The 14,880-nt window shown below is 36.1% G+C and overlaps 1 protein-coding gene across 1 annotated transcript; it reads right to left on the bottom strand.

Moving 5' to 3' along the window:
• Positions 1-2,221: 2,221 nt before the first annotated feature.
• LOC110457985 lies at positions 2,222-13,097 on the bottom strand. Its single transcript, XM_021509505.1, has 2 exons — positions 13,020-13,097; positions 2,222-3,401 (listed from the first exon to the last, which is right to left on the bottom strand). The coding sequence occupies exon 2, from the start codon at positions 3,358-3,360 to the stop codon at positions 2,377-2,379; it is 984 nt and encodes a 327-aa protein (XP_021365180.1). The 5' UTR covers positions 3,361-3,401; positions 13,020-13,097; the 3' UTR covers positions 2,222-2,376.
• Between the last annotated feature and the right edge of the window lie 1,783 nt (positions 13,098-14,880).

The raw sequence follows: 14,880 nt of genomic DNA on the forward strand, positions 1-14,880 counted from the left end.
TCAGAACGCTTATATTGGCTATCGCCATCCCGGATCTATCAATCAATTGCTTCAATATGATATAGATGCGATCGTGTGATTTTATTATCATGCTTTTCGTGCTTTTCAGCAAATTCTAAACTCAAGTATTTGTTAAGGTTGCATATTTTATTGCTTTAGAAAATAGAGAAAAAAATAGATCAGCCTTTTTAACAGCTAGTATATGGATGTTCCTCACATTACATTGTCTTATTATTATGAATATATTCCCGTGTTTGATATTTTGCAATATGCCATATATTTCGCAATGACAAAAATTTCAATAAGTACCGCAGATCAAAATTTATATATCTTGTTGATTATTTTCACGGATTATATTTAACACAGTTACCTAATTTGAAATCAGATAGTACTTCTTTGACTTTTAAAATTGATATGATAATGTAATCATGCTTTGACAGTAATGTAAACTGTCACCGATGACTCCTACAAGGAGAAACCATCTGTATGGTGCCTGTAATTCATTGTTGGCATACTGTATATATTACCATGTAAATGCAATCACGTGTGTGTCTTACGTTCATCTGATCACATAATAAACTACCCGTGGATGTTAAGTGCTATCAAGAATAAATCTGCAGAATTTGTGGAATGTTGGTTAAGTTTCCTCAACTTTGCGCAGTTCGAACTTTTTCATTCAGTGTTTTATTATATCAATACTTTACATACTAATTTAATTAAACGAGTAATTCTAGAAGTACACGTATAAATATATGATCTACTGTCTGCGTTCATAAAATGAAGAGTACCGATTAGTAATTACATTTCCGCTGCGGTGTGTCAAATGATATAAATTACATTGCAACGTAAGCATGATATGACTGGGTGGAATACTGTGCTGGATGCCTTCTGTATTTTAGTTAGGTACATATGTAGCACTCTAAATTCAGCATCGGATCTGCCTTCTCGCAGGTAGGCAAATAAATCATCACACCGCCTCTAGCACACACACACACAACGACACACACACACACACACACACACACTCACACACACACATACATTGCAAGCATGGAAGCCTGTCCCAATCAAACGTAACCAAACTGTTGACATTGACAAATGCATGTAATCTACAACCTGATCTCATGAGTCGACTAATGTGTATTTTTGTATTTTTGTAAGTGGATTATTATGGATATATTTCTATTTTCTTTTTATCACCTGCCTGCCATGATATTCCATGACTAAATACTTTCATGTAATTATAAAATGAATGCATATAATATGACTAATCTTGACAGCGGGTGTTTGTATTTGGACATCAAAATAATAAGGAATTAACTTGGCGTTAAGTTAGACATGAGGATTATAATTCAAGCATCAATTCTGTTATATATTTAGAAACTAAATAATAATAATACATTGTATATCGACTTTTATAACTTGGTAGGGATTGTTTGCATTGTCATGCGATTACAAAATGGCGTAGCTTCATACTTACATGTATTCCATGAAGCGTGACATATTAATGTTCTAAAATTATAGTCTGAAGTCATCATGTTAATCGCTCGTTCATAATCATTGAAAGGATACGGACGAAAATAGCAGTTTACAAATCGTAGTCATCTGCGTTATTGATTCGGCTGCATTCACCTGTTTATCAGTTTCAAGCGTCAAAATGACAGAGACACCGTAATTTTCTGCTTATATCTAACGTTATTTTATCTTTCTTACTTCTTTACTTCTGAAAATGCCTTTGCCGGAAAATTGGTGAAGGAATTGTCGGTGCTGTTTTACATCCGTGTATAAAAATGTGTGCTATATGTACATGTATATATACATATACTTTTTCTAGTTTGAGCACGAGTACCATGTGAATGTAAATTTAAAAAAAAAAATCCTAAGAGTATAAGTACATGTATTCTTGGGTAGTATTTATAATGAGAGACTTAGCTCTGACACCACAATCCATTCAACGTATAACCATTGGGCAATACGCGCCGTCATGTTGCTTTTAAAAATACTACATTTTAGCTTCCATGGACTGTCCCCGACCCAGTTAATGAGCAGACAATTACGGTTAGTGACGTATTATTCCAATAATATAGGAGTATTTGTTCAAGGTGGCAGGAACACTTTTGCCATTTGTAATGCTCATGTAGCAGATATTGTCGACACAAAAATACAAATAATATAAAAAAAAAAAGCATATAAAGAAAATCTTTATTTATTCTCAAGAAAACAAAAATAGAATGTTAGGTATTAAGTCACTCATTTGATCTCTGACAGATCATAGCTGTAAATACGACGTAAAACACAAACAAACCAAACCAAATCACTGACAGGTGTGTTTTACCTTGACATTTAGTAAATTCAAATCCCTTCATCATGTTTGAATCATTTTGGAAGGCCATCTAAATATTTCAGCAGGTCGTGTAAAAATTTGCTTTCCTCTTCGTCTAATCTTGTATTTCGGCTCTGCCTTTGAGGGTTAAACGTGCCATATTTTTGACTAAAATCTGGAATCGAATTTTCCAAGGTGAGGTCTGTATTCTCTCTTAACCTGAACATTGCCATGCAAAGCCTTATTTGTAGGTCTGCTTGATGAAGCTCCTGAATGCTGTCAGTGTTCAAGTCATTGAATTCTGCATAATCGTCCCTTTCCTCTTGTGAATGTCTGTCGGATGCACCTTGTTCAGATATGCAACTTAATCGTTCATTCTGCTCACCACTTTCAATCGCAATTGGTCTATTCCCATAGTTATTTTGATTTACATGGCGTAATTCTGTGTCGGAATCGCCGTAACATAACGTTGAAGGATTGGTACAGAACTCTGCTTCTGTTCCTAACATGTCTGCGCAATTTGTATGTTTAAGAACACCATAATCAAGTTCCTCGAGTCCACTGGTACAAACGGTATTTGAATGTTTGACATTCAAGGGATGGCACATCTTCTTTGATAAATCCCTGATGCGTTGTTTACCATTGTTTGTGGTGTCGTTACCAACATCCATTAACTCATCTCGTTTATTTTGTTCACCTTTTACCACCACGACATTGTTACAGTACTTTTGTCCAATAACAGATCGATCAATCCTATAATCCGGAGCTGTTAATCGTGATGACATTGGAAGATCCAGTATTGCCCTGGCCATTGATAAGTTCTTCTTCACCTCACCATGATCAGGGCCGTGCAGACTATGTTCAGTCTCCTTCACTACGATGTGTTCCAGCGTGATGATTCGACCACCACACAGTCTGTTGGTACATTTCCAGTACATTTTCTCCTTGTATTCTCTGTCCTTACAATAATCATAGCCTCGGAAAGTCGTCTTTCGAGTTCCTCGCCTATTTAGGTAGAAAGTAATGTCGTCGTTCATTGTCCAGTGCTGGTTGTTCAACGAGTTATTAGAGCCATAACCTGAAAAATTGAAAAACGTTAATGACAAAAAATAAATATTCGTAAGCAATTACATTTAAAGAAAGAAACTCTCTAAGAACCGCTGGGATATACTTCATTCGTGTCTGTGATTTTGACTTGAAGACCATGAAATAGAAGCCACAAAGTCTTGTGAATTTACGCATGGTCTAGTTAGAACTTTACTTTTATGCTGTGATGATTTAAATATAATGATTGATTTTAATTTTTTTAATTTGTATATACTGAATCTAAACCATCAATTAATATTTCTATTTTTGCCAACGGTGTCCGTGACTGCGAATTGATAAAACGTGATTGTTTCAACAACTAGTCTGTATTAGATGAAAAGTCGCATCAAAACACTTTACTCATTGAATATTTCAGTACGTGAGAGATTGATTAAGAGATTATTGCAGTAATGATAACTCTGCCAAATTTTAGTGTTCATAAGTGGTTTCCCGATAAAACAGTCCAGTCTTGATAATGTTCCATTTAGTTTTTGAAAACCAGCGAAACTTAAGGATTCTTGATGAATAATAGTAATTTTGCAAGAATGCGTAGCAAGAGTGAAAAATATTAAAATTAACTCAAAAGTGAAATAAGTTTGATGATCAATATTACATGTAGAATGTGTTCTTAGATACGTTTGAATACATTGTATTTATTGGAAGCACGGTAGTCTCGTCATAGGATGCTGTTGTGTAAAGTACGCCTAGTGCGATTAGAGTTGCCTCCCTTCTATGTAATGATTGCCTCCCTCCTTTAATGATGTTGCACATGCGCACTTATAATAAATGAAGCTTGAACCGGCAGCCATGTTCTTGTTGTCACTTAGCCTAACATGGTGTCAGACTAAATCGGGGTAGTGGACAAGTTACCGCCGCCACCGCCCCTGAATCTCTCCTGCAATTTAGCGGAAAACTGGCGTAGATTCAAGCAGCAATATGAAATCTACGAGGCAGCGTCGGGGGTGGACCAGAAAGAGGGAAAAGTCAGGGCGATGACCCTACTCCACGTGGTCGGAGCTGAGTGCCTGGAAATTTACAACACGTTTACCTGGGCGAATGATGAAGATAAGTACAAAATCGTTGAAATCTATCAACAGTTTGCAAATTACTGCAATCCTAGGAAAAATATAACGTATGAAAGGCAAATGTTTTTCACCCGTAATCAGCGAGAGGGAGAGAAATTTGAGAAATTTGTAACTGATTTGAGAAACAAGGCTTCGACATGTGAGTTTGATACACTAAAAGAAGGCCTTATTCGTGACAGAATAGTTTGTGGGGTTAGAAGCGATGCTGTTCGTTCTAGGCTGTTACGAGAGAAAGACTTGACATTACAGAAATGTATTGACATTTGTCGAGCAGCGGAAGCAAGTGAGGTTCAGCTTAAAGAGTTGAATGATGAAAAGGTCGTCCATGCAGTTAAGCCTAATAAGCGTGATAAGCATAAGTCTCAGCTGGCTACTCAGAGTAGACCGCAGAAGTTCAGCAACACACCGAGGAAGCCACCGCCTTTTAAACAATCTAACGCTCGTAATAACTGTAGATTTTGTGGTAAATCACATCCTAGAGGTCCAAAATACTGTCGGGCTTACGGAAAACAGTGTGACAAGTGTAAAAAGATGAATCATTTTGCACATATGTGTGAACAGGATCTACACAGAAATCAAGGCACAGGCAAGGTACACACGTGTACAGTAGACTATTCTGATAGTGACTCTGACAACGTCGCGTCGGATTCGTTTTTCATCGGTACGGTACATGATCGCAGTACAAAGGCTACAGATACTACGGATGAGTGGTTCGTCAACACCAAGATCAACAGAACGCGTGTACTGTTCAAAATCGACAGCGGTGCACAGTGTAATGTGCTGCCTAAACACCTTTGTGAAAAGGCCGGGGTTACTCAATTTCGTAAATCGAGGGCTAACCTGGTATCGTACACAGGACACCGTATCAAGACCATAGGTAAAGCTGACATTGTCTTAGATTACCATGGAAAGTACTACATGATTGAGGTACAAGTTGTTGATGATAATGCCGTCCCAGTTCTCGGACTTAACAGTTGTGTTCAAATGGGGTTAATTAAGCGTGTATGTACAGCTGACCGGAAACTTACACTTGATGAGATCAAGGCCAAGCATAGAAAAATATTCAAGGGTATTGGATGCATACCTGGCGAGCACAAGATTGAGATCGATGACAGCGTGCCCCCGTCGTGCAACCTCCGAGAAAGATTCCTCATTCGCTCCGTGACAAAGTTAAGGCTCAACTTAAGAAAATGGAGGAAGCTAAAATTATCACCAAGGTTCAGCAACCTACGAAATGGGTCAATCCTATTGTAATAGTACGGAAACCAAACGGGAACGTCAGGATATGTCTAGATCCACGTAACTTAAATAAAGCCATTAAGCGGGAGCACTATCCCTTGAAAACAGCTGAAGATGTTGCTGCAAATCTCAAGTCTGCGAAAATATTTACAAAACTTGATGCTTCATCCGGATTTCACCAGATTAAGCTTGCTGAAGAAAGCACATGGCTTACAACTTTTAATACGCCATTCGGAAGATACAAGTATGAAAGACTTCCTTTCGGTATCACATCGGCTCCGGAAGTGTTCCAGAGAACTCTTACCCAAATATTTGAGAATGTGGAAGGTTGTGAGGTCATCATGGATGATATTCTGGTGTGGGGCTCAGACATGGATGAGCACAATAGAAGAGTAGAAATTGTACTCAACAAATGTGAAGAGGTTGATCTACGTTTGAATTCTGACAAGTGCAAGTTTGGAAAAACTGAGGTAGAATATGTTGGTCATATTTTTGAAGACCAGGGTCTCAAACCCAGTGACGAGAAGATACAGAGCATCTTAGAAATGCCTATTCCCGATGACAAGAAAGCATTACAAAGGTTCTTAGGCATGGTTAACTACCTGAGTAAATTCATACCAAACCTTTCTACCATTAATCAACCTTTGCGTGAACGTTTGGAAAGCAAAGTGTCGTGGCATTGGATAGAACGACATCAAACAGCATTTGACACACTCAAGCAAGCGCTAACACAGGCACCTGTACTCAAGTACTTTGACGTCAACGCAGAAATCACCATATCGGTCGACGCTTCTTCATATGGATTAGGAGCTTGCCTAATGCAGAACTCTCAACCAGTGGCCTATTCCTCAAGGTCCCTAAGCAGTGCTGAACGTAACTACGCACAAATAGAGAAGGAAATGCTGGCCATTGTGTTTGGTTTAGCTAAATTTCACCAGTACGTTTACGGTAAAGAAGTTACTGTGGAATCGGACCACAAATCGCTTGAGAGTTTGTTCAAAAAACCCTTATCTCAGGCTTCCCAGCGCATTCAACGTATGATGCTAAAGGTTCAACAATATGATCTCAAGGTCAAATATTGTCCCGGTGAAACGCTACACATTGCAGATACCTTAAGCAGAGCACCTGTTCATTGTACAGCCAGCAGCGATATCTGTGAAGAGTTTGAAGTTCATGTCATGCTAAACATCAGTCAACATAAAACGTTGGAGTTTATAGCTGAAACTAACCGCGACCCTGTGCTGTCAAAGGTCAAGGACATGGTCTTAAACGGCTGGCCTAATGACAGATCAAAATGTGACAAAGATGTTTTAGATTATTGGAACATTCGTGGTGAGCTGTGCATTTGTGATGGCTTACTACTTAAGGGTGATCGTATCGTTACACCGTCGAGCATGCGCGATGAAATGATGAGTAAATTGCATCATAGTCACCTAGGCATTGAGAAGTGTATGTCGCGTGAACAGGAATCTGTATTTTGGCCTGGACTCAGAGCTCAACTTCAAGAGAAAATTGCTAAGTGTGGTACGTGTAATCGTCATCAGAATAAACAGTCAAGGGAACCGCTGAAACCACACCCAGTGCCTGACAGGCCATGGCAAGTGCTAGCGTCAGATTTGTTTCATTTCAATGGTGAAAAGTACATCATGCTAGTCGACTACTATTCGAAATTCTTCGAAATCAACAAGCTTACAGATGGAAAGAGCAGTACCGTAATTCACTGTCTAAAACAGCAGTTTTCACGTCATGGTATACCAGAAACACTCAAGACTGACAACGGTCCAGAGTATGCTTGTAAGGAGTTCAGTAAGTTCACAGCGTCATATGGAATCGAACACATAACCTCCTCTCCACGGTACGCCCAAAGTAATGGTTTAGCAGAGCGCACTATACAAACTGTAAAAAAACTGCTGAGAAAAGCATATGAGGATGGGAGAGATCCCTACCTAGCTATTCCAGAGCTACGCAACACCAAGGTTTCAGGGCTTGATATGTCTCCTGTTGAGTTATTGATGGGAAGGAAAACCAGAACAGTTTTGCCAACCAGAACGTTGCTACTCAAGCCACATTATGACACAGCAAAAGTCAAATATCAGCTACAGGAGAAACAGATGCAAAATAAGAAGTGCTATGACAGATCGTCAAGGTCACTACCTGATTTGAAACCTGGAGATGTTGTGAGAATGCGAGATGATAATTCTAATACTTGGGAACCAGCTCAAGTTGTCAAGGAATCTGGAGAACCGAGATCCTACATTGTGCGTAACAACAATAACAAGTTCTACCGAAGGAATCGTCGCCATCTCTTAAAAACACAGGAAAATCATATAGAATCATGCGAAATCGAACTTCCATCCACTTTGCCAGATACCTCGTCAACTACGCCATCTCCAGGTGATATCGATCAGAGTTTGAGTTCGAACCCAGAGCTAACAGTACTGTCAGTTCACCACCAACCATTGAACAACCGCGCATCAGTCGAGTCAGTGGTCGAGTGATTAACAGACCTAAGAGATTTGATAGTTAGACAGGTAGATAGTGTCCGAAAGAGGCAGAATAATCCTCTTATCTACCTCTGAGCGGGTAGGATACCTAAGCTCAGTTAGTTTTGGTTAAATCTTATTGTAAATATGTTATAATTAATTTCTTGATGAACTGTCGACATTAGTAATCAAGTTATAAGTTCATTCAGTTCCATATTGATCATTTATTGAATTGAATACTCAAGACAAGTCAAATTGATTTAAAATGTTAATTTTATTCAATCAAACAATTTCAAGTGACAATGGATTTCCAGTGAAGAGACATTCTTAACATTTCATACCTATATGAGAACTGTGCTAAAATAGTTTGAATTAAGTTCAATTTTACATTTCATTGCAATTAATTGATATCTGGTAAAAACATCTAATTTGCAATTGCATTTGAAATAATTATATTTCTTATTGTTTTATCATCATTGAATGATATACATGTATTTCATTTCATATATATAATTCAAAGCTAAAAGGGGAGATGTTGTGTAAAGTACGCCTAGTGCGATTAGAGGTGCCTCCCTTCTATGTAATGATTGCCTCCCTTCTTTAATGATGTTGCACATGCGCACTTATAATAAATGAAGCTTGACCGGCAGCCATGTTCTTGTTGTCACTTAGCCTAACAGATGCCGGGCTCGTGAGCGAAGGGTTGCGGGTTCGAGTCACGTCACGGCACTGTGTTCCCTCTTTAAACGAGATACTTTACTCTGCTTGTTCCAGTCTACTCTGCTGTAATTGACTAAGTGGTTGAGCAGTGCTAGAATTGTTGAATGCTAGCTGTGAGGGCCGAAATGGCAGCACCGGCTGTATACTTCCCAGGGAGTTGAGAAATATATTGGCTGGTGGCAAATGCCCTATATCTACAGATAATACTTTGTGAACCGCTTTGAGACGACCTACAAACTAGGTTGTGACAAAGCGGTATATAAGAACCTCGAGTTATTGTTGTTATTATCATTATATTTATATATATTCGTAGAAATATTGTACGATGTTCGCACGAAAAAAACCTGCGCGTTATATGTTCTGCATAAGTGACCGCAGTAAAAACGAACAAATTCACGATAGCTATCGTGGTTGATGTAAATTTGAGAATGACTTGTGGATGAAAACAAGATCGTTCACCTTTATGCTTCATGATTTTAAAGTTTGCTGCCATATTTAATCTATATCTATAATTTTAAACTATACATTTTTAAAATTCATAACTGATAGTTTGAAAGTTTTTTATAATTCTGTTAACGACTTAAATAAGCATTGTCTTTAAATTTACATGGACCAATTTTCGTCATCCGGGGCCTTTCACTTTATATAAAAAGGTATGTTAGAATGAGATCTTCATCATCCTGTTTATATCATTTTCTTCAAGTAAAAAAAATAAAATAAAATATAATAAATTTGCTTCAAGCAATATCCGTTTGTGTTATACGAAATCAGATATTTCTCGAATTCCGTAACTGATAATTTTGCAACAAGTAGATTTTAGTCACCAAATATATGATCACAAACGTTCACATCAATATAGAATAAATGTGAGTGGTCCATGGGGGATTCGGCTAAAACGTGTTAGTGCTTAAGTTCTATGGATAATTCATGGATAAAACGGAAGGGGTTCATTCCGACATGTCGCCATCCGGCCTTTAAATAACATTTCAATCTGTTATATCATCATACAGCAAATTATTATGAAATGAAATTTGGTACAGTAATATATATATATATTTTAAACACAATACAAATAATATGCTATAGTTATAGATGTATGATTGATATGTCATTAAGTCTACACCATATGCATGGCAAACAAAGATTTAAGGAATAAGCGGAGGCGATAGCAAAGAAAAATATATATTTTCACCTATGAATGTATATGTTAAAGCGAAGATATATAAAATGTTAAGTGATACAAAGAGATATTAATCTGTATAAATTATTTAAAAAGTTAAAAAAAATCCTTTTTTAGTAAATACCACACAGTAAACAACGTATAATACAACCATGATCATAATTATTGTCAAAAGATCTTTTTGTCCTTTTTTATATATTCGATGAAAATCAAAAGGAAAAACGACGAAAACAAAAAGAAAAGAAAAGAAAAAGAAAACACACTAATTGTTATATATTTCCTTTTTCGTCAACAGCAGTCCGGGCTAGAGAGCACAGTATCAGCAATCGACGAAAATCACTTAAGAACCACTTTCAATTGCCATTTAAACAAAAAACATAACCCAGACATGAAACAATATTTCCCCATCGGGTCACATTATTCTTACTTCGGGTATACCCACAGAGCACGAGAAAACGCTACCGAAAAGAAAGACAATTTGTAAGAGTGTTGTCAAACGAAAACAAAAATTAATTTGCTGTTTATTATGTGTTAAACAGATGAGGATACAATAAAAAACGGTTTCAGTTACGGGGACCATATACATATGTTGCCTCCTGTGATAATTGAGTGTGATACAGCATTCAAAAACATTTCATAAAACTTTGTGGATCAAGAAGTTTATGGCGGATAAATTCCGCGCTATTCATGGTAATCTTTTTTGTTTTAGATGTTCAAAAATATCTAAACGAAATAATATTAATCAAAGCTTAAACCTGCTGTGTGCTGTAACAACAATAACTTTATTGAATTACTTGCATCATATTTATTCTTCTGAACTTAAAATATAAATGACGCCTACTTTATTCTAAACTTCTACGCACAGTATGACAATTATGGTCACCCCACAGAGAGACGTAACAACGAAGGTGGCCACTTTCATTTTCGATCGTTAGCTTTCTATTCCTTAACATTTCCGTTTTCTTAAACACTACTCTGGATTTTTAAGTGCCAATGATTGCAGTAAGTTTTAAAATAAAATAAAAAGGGATCAAATTTTTTCTGTTAGAAACATGTAGTAAATTAAATTAACTAAATCAACATGATATTTTAATTTGGTTGTCGAAGCAAAAAAATCGTGTGGCGTATGACCAAAAATGACAAAATGAAAACAAAGAAAACAGAAAATCGATAGTATTACGAAAACATAGTAGATCTGTTTAAGTTAGATCTACTATGTCCTAAAATCTAAAAAGGCAAATGAAATCTTTCCAACTGCATTAGTTACCGCGTATGATTAATTGCTTAGATTATTATTAATAATAATAATTACCTAACGTCGTGTACAATTGTCAGTAACAAACAAGCTCTGTAGAACTTTTATTATGACGCAGCTTAGGGAACAAATTTATTTTTTTGAACAATAGATGTATTTATGTACATTTTGTAAGTTGGTAATTACCATAAATATTATATAATTATATCAATGTCTGTATCTACATGGATATGTACAGGCTTAAAGCTTTCAATGTTTTAATCATAAGTAGCGAAAGGATTTACGTATGCAGCCCATCAGTTGGATCATGAGTGGCCATCGCGTCATTGCTATTATTAAACGATCACGTAAACTAAGGGTGAAGTCCATACACTGCCTAAACCCTTAGGGGCTAGAGGATGCGTGATCTACATGTGACGTTTGGGTGAGAAATCCGCTGGACCAATCAGCGTTACACATTACTCCCTTCTGTACCAATCAGCGCGGTGCACACTACTGGGGTCGGGACACTGACGCGGCCCCTTCATCACTTTTGGTAATTTTGTGAAATGAAGTCATTTCTTCTACCCAGACATCTCAACTATATTAATCACACCATCCCTCCCTTCTAGTTTCCTAATGGTTTTACATCTATATTGTTGTTTACATTCCCTTATATGATATGTCAATTTCTGTATCCCATCTTTGTTGCTACATGACTAATAGAAGTCATTGTACTTCATATTGGTTTATTATTCATCTCGTCTTCAAAAATTGAGAACTTAAAATGTCACATGTTTTCATTAATAAAATGACTTTTAACAACATTTTAATCTACAAAAAATTAAATAGTGCAACAAAACAAGCTTCAGTCTCTGAAGATTACTTATATAAGCTGACATAAATGACGTTTTCGTGGGGGAAAACCGCCGACCAATCAGAAAGATAACAACTAACCCTATCAGACATCACTCTCTAATTTCCGCCACCGCCGGGGACCGAACCAAAATTCTTGAGAGAGCGAGTGGTCTGAAGCTCACGCTTGATTGCACATATTAGGTTGATAACATGTGCAGGTATATATTCTTAAAAGATTACCTTGGCTGTAAAATGTATTTGATCAAGTTAGACATATTTATAAGTGACTATAATTTTGTTTTAAAGTTTACAGGTATTTCATTCCATAACGATTTATATGAAATCAAACATGTGTGATATATTTACAGCTTAATAAAAAAATATGAACTTAAACGCGCTATAATATTGCAAACAAACTATAGAACTTCTTATAACAAAATATGATACAGAAACTGGCAAATCATAATAAAGAAATAAAAATGTAATGTTTAGATAAGGTTCAAAATTCACTGAAGTAATATAGATTAAATTGACCACAGAAAGGGAGAAAAGAAGTATAGAAGAAAAGAATTGAATAAATAACAGTGAATACAGACCACCAAATACATTACATTGTACAGATGTACTACTAAGGCACCGCTCTTTGATAGTCACGTGACCGGAATCAGTATATTTTCCCCTTTTCTATATTGTGCAATTGCAGTGCTTTGAACTTTTGAAATGGCCATTTATTCGTCCTAGGATCAGTGGACCTCGTGTGAAAAGAGATCGAAGTTTAAGTCGACAATCAAAGATAAAACTTTATACTCACCAGGTAATGCACATGTCTTTGTGTTTGTGTGTCCATTTAGAATTCTAGAAATAAAATGTACCAGGTGAGCAACAAACACCCAATACATTTGGTGGGGTCTATTATGATTGGCTTAATTCGACTATATTTATTTATGACGTGACATGCTAATTTTAGCGTGTCATAATACATCATCATTGATGTTTTGATATGTTCACCTGTAGTTGATATTAGTTATTTTTTCAATCAGTGTGATTGTCAAACTTAACTTAATGCATGCATTAAATCATGCCTTATTAAGATACACACCGAGTTGTAACATACCCGTTTGTATCGTAAACGTTAATCTCTAAGGGGAGTATCTTTCCTTTATTCGTCTAGGATGTTATGAATGATATGATCTTTTAGGAAACGAAAGCTTAAGGCCGATCACACAACATAAATGCACTTGGCATATTTTTAAACTATTTGATGATTGTGTATGTGATGCCTCACATACATCACCCCTTTTTTCAATAGTATCAAAAAGTAACGACCGGTGATAGGTAAGTCATTTGTCATTGTGATTTTGTGGCTAATCAATTTATCCTTGAGTTATCTGCAAATCTTTATCAGCTGATATCTCATGCATTGCCTTTATATCAATGTAATTGAAAGCAATAAAACAGATATATTGGGCAACGTAATCGTCTCTTTATAATTTATACAGGATAATTACACATGATATGTAGAAATTAGCATTTAATTCCTAACAGCAAAAAGTATCATATAAAAGTAATAAGCGAGTTTACAATATCAGATTGGTTCCTTTCGTAAAGGGAAGCTGTGTGGTAGATTTATATTAGAAGCCTCGTAATACAGGCGCACATTATAACCAAAGTTGATGTTTTTATTAACCGAATTATCGTTTTGTGTAAATTTGTTTTTGTGGGAACAATATCGAATACATGTTTGGAACAGCTTTATGTGTTTTTAAGCGACTGACATACCTCAAATACTAATTATTATACATAACATTTGGAATAAAGCTTTATTCATCGAAATTAGTCTTCATATATGAATACCACATTAATGATTAGAAATGAGGAAATATCATGTTATGTTGTAGTTTTTTTTGTTTATGCATACTTTAAATTTCATTTTCCAACACTCGTTCCATGTTATTCATTCTTACTATTTTAAACATTAGGGAATAACTCTACTGCATTGTGAGATTTGTCGCGGTATATCCTGATTATGCTGTCGCACATATAGTTTTACTGGTGACGAGGAACGGAGTCAATAAAACGGATATTTGTGACAGTATAATCACGATATACCGCCGTAAATCTCAAAATGCAGTAAGATTACCACAGGCCTTATATAAACTTAAACAACTAAAAGAGATGACGATATTTTTGAGCGTTTCCTTCGACATCTATAAATTGGTGATGTCAGGAATTCATAAAATTGAAATGGACTTGCATTGACCCGTTCGGGTCATGCTATTTGTTGTGACGCCATTAATGATCAATTTCATCATATGTCGAGGACATTGACGCCTTGTTTCATCTTAAATGAATTAGAATGTTTTTAATTTACAGTGTTTCGTCATTGAAAATGTAGCCTATCGCATGAATTACAATATGCAATCTTCATTATATAATGATAACGCTGTTTATATACATATATAGATTATTATATATAAAAATCACTCTCGTTGAAGCTGCTTTTATGAATTGTGAAAGTTGCCTGTTCTAATATTAAATGTACTCAAAGAATGTATGCTCTTGTTTGTTTGTTTTATTGTTTGTTTGTTTGGGTTTTGACATCCTGGTACATGTAAAAACCAAGGTCATATGAAGACAGGTGCCAAGAGACACAACCGAAAGGAGAGAGAAGG

Source organism: Mizuhopecten yessoensis, unplaced genomic scaffold (genome assembly GCF_002113885.1).
Source record: "Mizuhopecten yessoensis strain PY_sf001 unplaced genomic scaffold, ASM211388v2 scaffold9385, whole genome shotgun sequence".
NCBI classification, from domain to species: domain Eukaryota; kingdom Metazoa; phylum Mollusca; class Bivalvia; order Pectinida; family Pectinidae; genus Mizuhopecten; species Mizuhopecten yessoensis.

Coding starts and splice junctions, on each gene's coding strand:
- LOC110457985 (XM_021509505.1), bottom strand. CDS start 3,360: ATGAACGACGACATTACTTTCTACCTAAATAGGCGAGGAACTCGAAAG.